This window comes from Lithobates pipiens, unplaced genomic scaffold (assembly GCF_037356315.1).
Source record: "Lithobates pipiens isolate NorthernLeopardFrog02 unplaced genomic scaffold, aLitPip1_a1.2 Scaffold_8, whole genome shotgun sequence".
Taxonomy (NCBI): domain Eukaryota; kingdom Metazoa; phylum Chordata; class Amphibia; order Anura; family Ranidae; genus Lithobates; species Lithobates pipiens.
The window spans coordinates 544,545,771-544,553,295 of NW_027507903.1; the positions used below are offsets into that span (position 1 = coordinate 544,545,771).

At 42.8% G+C, this 7,525-nt stretch overlaps 1 protein-coding gene across 2 annotated transcripts in view; it reads left to right on the forward strand.

Moving 5' to 3' along the window:
* Positions 1-5,864, forward strand: part of PPP2R2A (protein phosphatase 2 regulatory subunit Balpha) — a 65,987-nt gene extending 60,123 nt beyond the window's left edge. For both annotated transcript variants that reach the window (XM_077469762.1, XM_077469761.1), the window contains exons 8-10: positions 1,871-2,040; positions 2,416-2,507; positions 4,496-5,864. In XM_077469762.1, coding sequence (XP_077325888.1) covers positions 1,871-2,040; positions 2,416-2,507; positions 4,496-4,775 — 542 coding nt within the window. In that variant the 3' untranslated portion in view covers positions 4,776-5,864. The remainder of the gene's footprint in view (positions 1-1,870; positions 2,041-2,415; positions 2,508-4,495) is intronic.
* Positions 5,865-7,525: the final 1,661 nt, after the last annotated feature.

Sequence of the window (7,525 nt, forward strand, 5' to 3'; positions counted from 1 at the left end):
GGATGTTGAAATTACAACCCATCCAATAATGCTAATCGAGCTTCAAAGCCCTGCCCGTTTTTCACTGCCCGCCCATTTCCTTCCCGAAGAGAAGGGAGTGATTGCTGGCGTTATCTGGCGTCTTTTGCCCAACGATGAGTGTAGTGTGGTGGCTGGTAGATAGATAGATCTATTTATATTTCATAATGGCTTTTATTTATTTTTTAATTAAGGAAAAAAAAATATTATTTGTAATCCTATCTGCTTGGCCCCTTTCACAAGGGCTGATCAGGTTCACCTGTCAGTTTTTCAGGCGGACCTGATCGAACCCTTAGCGGGGATATGGCAGTAAATAAGCGGGAATATGGCGGAAATAAAAGAAGTCACATTCTTTTGTTAACCACTTTGTGTCCACGCTGTAGATGAAATATGTCTACAGCGCAGACACCAATTGCCGGGAGGGCATCCCTGGACGTCCTCCTGTTTACTTCCCCTCTGCACGCCGCCATGGGCGCGCATCGGGGAAGTTCTGTGTTGGCCGTGTCCCTTGGATTCAGCCAATCACAGATCATGCTAAATGGCCAATCACAGCGGCCATTTAGCACTCGAGCGGTGTGTCCAATGAGAGGTGATCTCATATGTGGGGGGCTGGGGGCTATCTTCCCCTCACTCGTCTCCATGTCAGGCCAGGGACAGGTCCAGATCGCTGTCATGGACCTGACTCCTAACTTTTTTAGCTGGCTCCTAGATTCCAAGCAAATTTGTCAACCCCTGGATTAGGGGATATTTACAGTACCTACAGATAAGTCTTATTATAGGCTTACCTGTAGGTACAATTAAAAAGGGAAGACTTTACTTCCTCTTTAAGAATGATTAGAGTAAAGTAAGGGTTTATAAGGGGTTAAACAGGAACATTTAACCTCTTTGCACCGAGCAGAGGCAAATATGCAATCTTTCGGCAGCTGTGCCTTGTGCGGCAAGCGGCCACACAGCCACACATTTGAGGGCATTGGTGCCGACAGTGATGTGCTGGGAGCGTGCGCTTTGCTCCTGGCGGCTTAAGAAAAGTCCCTGATCGCCATTTGCAATTGGGATTTTTCAGATTATGTGACAGCCAATCACAGTGGCCATAAGCCCCACCCCACCTTTCGACATAGCAAACCCCTTAAAGGGTCGGTGGTAGCTTGCGCCAAGGGTTAAAAAATATATATTTTTTTTAATTGACAGGTTGCTTTAAACTGACTTCATGTGCAGATCAAAGTTCATCCCTTTCATCTGTAGATGAATGAACCGAAAAAGATTAGAATAAACAATTGTTTCTTTTTAACTTTCGGTTTCAGAAAGTTGATAAACATTGCCCAGCTGTTTTTTTTTGTTTTTTTTTGTTTGACAACTCTAATTGCTGGGACTTCGTTTACACTTCAGTTGTCAACAGGGAAACCTCACTGACAGCTGAATTAGTGATCGGTTGTTATGGACGTGACAGCCCTGCTCCTTAACTGATGCCTTTTTTTTTTTTTTTTTTTTATTTTTTTTTTTTTTTTTTGCTTCGTTTCAGCTGTTCGTGGGGGAATCCCGCTGACTGCTGAAAAAACTGAGCCTAAAAGTATTGATTTCATGTATCGGAGCATTTGCTTGCGTACCGATACTCATGCAAATGCTTGGCAACGGCACCAATGCCAGTATCGGTGCAACCCTGATTTAAGATATTACTTTACTAGTTTTATCCTATCAGATGATCTATAACTGACATTTTTATATTTACATACATGCAAAAGGGGCCAGCTTGAAGTGGTCTAGCTAGATTTACATTTTTTGACTAAAGTTCCACTTTAGTTTGCATTGTACTGTGTTTGAACTATTTAATTTACTTTTTTTTTTATCCCCCCAGTGTTTGAGGAACCAGAAGATCCCAGCAATAGGTCATTCTTCTCAGAGATCATCTCTTCCATATCAGATGTGAAGTTCAGCCACAATGGCCGATATATGATGACCAGGGATTACTTGTCCGTCAAAATCTGGGACCTAAACATGGAAAGCCGTCCCGTGGAAACATATCAGGTAGTTTGGATGGGACCTGGGCTACAGGACTGCCCAGATTAACTCAGATTAAAGAAAATGTGGTTTGTGTCCATTACAAGCAGTTGGCAGCTATTTATGTAGTGCGTGGTGGAACAGTGAGAGTGTAAAACTTGGTTGCTGTGGATAAAAATGGTTTCGTTTGTGTTTTTTTTTTTTTGGTTTTTTTTTGTGTGTGTGTTTTGGCTTCCAGAATTTTTTTGGATCAGTCACGAAGATCTGTCAAGTAATGAAACTTGGAGATTGGGGTATCAAAATATGAGCTCTAACTTGGACATTTGATATTGAGAATGATCTGTAATCTAGAATAAATATGTATACATTACGATTAGTGATGCGGCTGTGTCTCTTCCACAGGTACATGAATACCTCAGGAGTAAATTGTGCTCCTTATATGAAAATGACTGCATCTTCGACAAGTTTGAGTGCTGCTGGAATGGACCTGACAAGTAAGTTTTGTGACGGTGTACCTTGTATTTTCTTGACCTAGCAGTTCCCCAAGCTAGGGTCTTTTTTATACTACTACCTGGAAGTGAATAACTTCTAACCAATAGATTGACGTGAGGCATATCTACATAGTCCCCAAGGACAATGAACTGATCATTGTCTAAACCAGTCCCCAGGCCCAAGCACTGTCAATTGGGAAGCCATGGGAGGAACATTGCCCAGTGCAGTTATTTGGAAGGTGAAAATATTTTAAAAGAAGTGTGGAATTTAAAAAAGAGATACAATCGTGCTCGCCTAGGTGTTCCCCGACCAGCTTTAAGTGTGAGAACTGAGCGATCAAAGACCAACCACTGATTGCCGTTTTCGATCTTCAGTGACTGTCGAGCACTGCCTCTCTACTCTGCTCCTCCAGCGATCACTTTAACACCAGACTGTGGAGGGGTGAGAGCAGCTGGTTAAAGCTCTCAGCAGCATGCTGAGAGGCTGAGCCACCGCTGTTAGTCCAGGCATGTGATCGTGGTGGATCCCAACATTAAAGTCAGAATCCCTTTAGCATCTGGACTGGCTGGATGATGTCAGCTGATAGTGGACATTAGCCTGCTGTTGGCTAAATATGGGTCGCAGGAGCAGAACTAAGTGCACTTCTGTGACCCACAGGAGAAGTAGGCCCAAAAGTGCTTTGTCCGTACTTCTCCTTTACTTAAGATTTCCTCTGGGACAACAGCAGCAGGTTGGGTAAATGGCCAGTCCTGTCCATGTGGAGGCTGGTAATTTAGGTGATCACTTTAACGCTACATGGTTTAGTAGGAAGCAATTGGGTCACCTGAACGAACTGTATTTGTTTTGCTCTGGGGAACATCTTATCTTTTTTTTTTTTTTTTTTTCTTTATAATTAAGCTCCTGTGCATGCCAAGAACGAAATGTCTAAATATGTAGGCAGTTCATAGCTGAACTTTCTTTCCCTTTCTGATTGCATCTAAATCCTTCAAAAAAAGAGAAGAAAGGACTAACTTTTTACAAATGTTTAGAGACCCAATAGTAAGACTTTCTTTTTTGGTGTGGACTAGGTGTGTTAAACTACTACAAAAAATCAAATATGGATAACTGCACACTGATGCCTGTAAAACTCAATGATTATTCGCCTCCTTGGAATGAAACCCTTAAACCCTTTCTCTTATTGTGTATTGCTGTGATGTTGTGGATGTTTTAAACATTTACAAAAAATGGTTGCTGTTTTATGGGCATCAGCGTGCAGTCATCCATATTTGCTTTCTAAAGTTCTGCGGTTGGAAGCTGGACCCACACCTAACTATTCCTGGGGCTTACAGTGGACTGACTCATCTAATCAGACTCGTATCTCTTACAACAGAGGATGTCATTTCATCTGTGCCCTGTCTTGCCACAAAGCGTTAATTCAGCTCTGAGCAAACCTCTTATCTTTATTCAGTAAGATAAAAACAGAGAAATGGGTGTCTGTTTCTTCCCCCTTCCTGTAAGGGATAGGTAATTTCCTTATCTCATGCACAGGTGTGAGAGGCATTCTGTGTACTTCACAATCCCCCCCCCCCCCCCCCCTTCTCCAGCTCTCCCAGGATTGGCTGCTCCACACCTGAGCATGAATTGGGCATGCTGAAGTGACTTTCCTGAGTTTTGACTGGATGTTAGTGATCATGGGGCATAATCCACGAGACCAGCAGAAGTTCAGTGTAGATGCCTGGCCAAGGGGAGTGTAGATGTGGGCGAGGAGTCTGACATCATGGCTCCACCCATGTAGCCCTGGACAACAGACCTGCCCACAGAATATTATAGGGCTCCAAACAGCTAAAGGGGAGACAGTTAAGGATACATGCAGGAGGCATGTATATCCCTATAGAGCAGCACCATGGAAGTAATTTAGAAATGATGAGTGGGTTTACATCCACTTTAAGTTGGGTGGACTGACCTGGAGTGGTGTATAAGTGTTTTTTAAACTATTACTTTTCATCTGCAGTGTTGTTATGACCGGGTCCTACAACAACTTTTTCCGAATGTTTGACCGCAATACCAAGCGCGACATTACTCTGGAAGCCTCGCGGGAAAACAGCAAGCCACGCATGGTGCTGAAGCCACGCAAAGTGTGTGCCAGCGGCAAGCGAAAGAAGGATGAGATTACGGTAGACAGTCTGGACTTCAACAAGAAGATCCTGCACACAGCCTGGCATCCTAAGGAGAATATCATTGCAGTGGCCACAACCAATAACCTGTATATATTCCAGGACCGAGTGAATTAGTTCTGGCCTTTCTGAGTGGGACAGTCCTTAGTCCACCTAGTTCCAATAGTCAAGCCTAGAATTCGTAAATTCCCTGTTCCAAAACCGAAGAAAAACTTCTGACAGTGTGGGAACTTTGCCAGTCCCTCCCCGTCTGACTTTTCCAGTGTTTAAGGTGCCATCAAATGTCCTTTTTATAGCTGCGCAGGGGTGGTCCCTGCTCCTGCCGTTTTCTAACGACAGGGTTTACTGTACTTTTTTTTTTGTTTGTTTTTTTTCTTTTTAACCATCTTGCCTAATATGTAGATTAACTGTCTATTTTATTTTGTGATGTCAATGGCATTGCCAGCCTATACCCCATGGGGCCCTTTCTGGTGGAGAATGATCAGGCTGGGTTCATGGTGTAATCATTTTTTCCCCTTCCACAGTCAGTCATCTTTGTTACTTTTTTTTTTATTCACTTTTATTTTTTTCTCATAATGGCTTTTTTTTTTTTCTTTTTCTAGCCCCCTTTCTTTTCTTTACACTTTGCTCTTTCTTGGTATCCATCCCTCCCTACTTCCTCTCCCAACTCCTGCTTGTCCTCATCCTGCCCTGCACTGGTGCAAATCCGACTGCTAGAAAGCACACAGGGAGATGGGTTAACCACAGCAGGGTTGGTGGCATGGGGGGGGAACAAGGCTATTACTGAGAGTTGTGTCCTGGTCTCTCATTTATAATGACGACCTGACTGTATTCACTTCTTGCCTTGTCTGGCGCTGAAAAGGGGGGGGGAAAAAGGACTTAAAAAATAAAAAAGCCAAAAAAGGATAAAAACTACTGAATAAAAGACAAGTGAAAAAATGCTTTGTGTGTAACAGACATTATTATAAGTGTGTTGAGTGACTTCCATCGTTTTTGCTTTGTATCTCATGATTTTGAAATCTTACTTTCTGATTCTCTACTTCAGTGTATAAGGCGTTCACTTCCATCTTTGATACAGTAATACAGTTCCTTAAGTTCTTATTGATAATTGTGGCCCACTTCTCATATCCATCCAATACCTTTTTTACAGTTTAATTTACCTTTGTAATACTTGTATGCTTAAATAAAGTGAGAAAATGTACTTGACCCTTTAAAACCCAGAAATACTTGCACATACCTAGGGAGCTCTAGAACCCGGGGTACTCGGTATGCAATTACTAACTTTGTAGTAATGAAATCTTGGTTGTGTCGCCTCCACAGTGGTAGAGAAGCATAATACATTGCCTCAAAATAATGTTTTAAGGGGTGACAGAGTTTTGACTTCAAGGCTGAAATGGCCTTTACAAATGAAGCACCCAGAGTCTACACGTTACAGGATTCCTAACGCACTATGGAATGGCTAAAAAGACAGCCCAGCAGACACTGCCAGCTTTAGAGCTCTGACTGAAACTTTAGCCTGAGTTGTTGGATTGGGAATAGCTCACTGTAATGATTATATAAATTCCAGCTTGATTGGGTTTTGTAAACAATGGGCTGCTACATGTGGAAAATGTGAGAGCCCGTTTCAAAGGGGTTTTGCTCATGCCACTTCTCCCCCTCATACAAGCTTCTTGGGAATGCAACAGCTACTTGAGGCAGGTCAAATGTGCTTGTTAATAAATTCCAAATTTAAGAAATGTTCGTTTTGACTAAACAAAGTAAAGGAATGGCTTAAGGAAAAAAGCACTATACATTCTCTTGAGACCCCTTTCACACCACACCGCCCATAGCGTGGGTGGTAAAACGCTGTTATTTTTAGCGGCGTTTTACCACCGGATTTGCGGTGCATTTCGGCCACTTGCGGTGCGCTTTTACCCCCGCTAGTGGCTGAGAAAGGGTTAAAACCACCGGCAATACGCCCCAATAGCGGCGTTTTGCCGGTGGTATTACAGCGCTGCCCCATTGATTTCAATGGGGAGCAGCGGTGGAGGAGCAGTAAACGCACCGCTCCAAAGAAGCTGCTGGCAGAACTTTTCCCTGACGTCCTGCCAGCGCACCGCTGTAGGGCTTTCACAATACGGACAATGGTGAAGCTTTTTTAGGGCGGATTGCAAGCGCTATTTCTAACGCTATAGCGCCTGCAAAACGCCCTGGTGTGAAAGGGGTCTTAAAGTGGTTCTAAATCCAAAATTATATTTTCTTTCAAATATTTTATTTAAACCAGAAAAGGCAGATACAAGTCATTGCATCAATAATTTTATAGCCATCAATTTACAGTATTTTACAAAAGTAAAAGTACACCCCTCCACATTTGTGTAAATATTTTATTACATCCTTTCATGTGATAACACTGAAGAAATTGCACTTTGCTACAATGTAAAGTAGTGAGTGTATAGCTTGTATAACAGTGTAAATTTTCTGCCTCCTCAAAATAACTCAACAGCCATTAAATTCTAAACCGCTGGCAACAAAAGTGAAAATTGTCTAAATTGGACCCAAAGCATCAATATTTTGTGTGGCCACCATTATTTTCCAGCACTGCCTTAACCCCGCTTGGGTATGGAGCTTCATAGGTTGCCATTGGAGTCCTCTTCCATGATGACATCACAGAGCTGGTCGATGTTGGAGACCTTGCGCTCTTCCATCTTCCGTTTCTGAGAATGCCCCACAGATGCTTAACCACTTCAATACAGGGCACTTAACCACTTTCAGACCGGACCATTTTGCTGGTCAATGACCAGAGGTCTTTTTACAATTTGGCACTGCGCTGCTTTAACTGGTAATTGCGCGGTCATGCAATGTTGTACCCAAACAAAATTTGCGTCCTT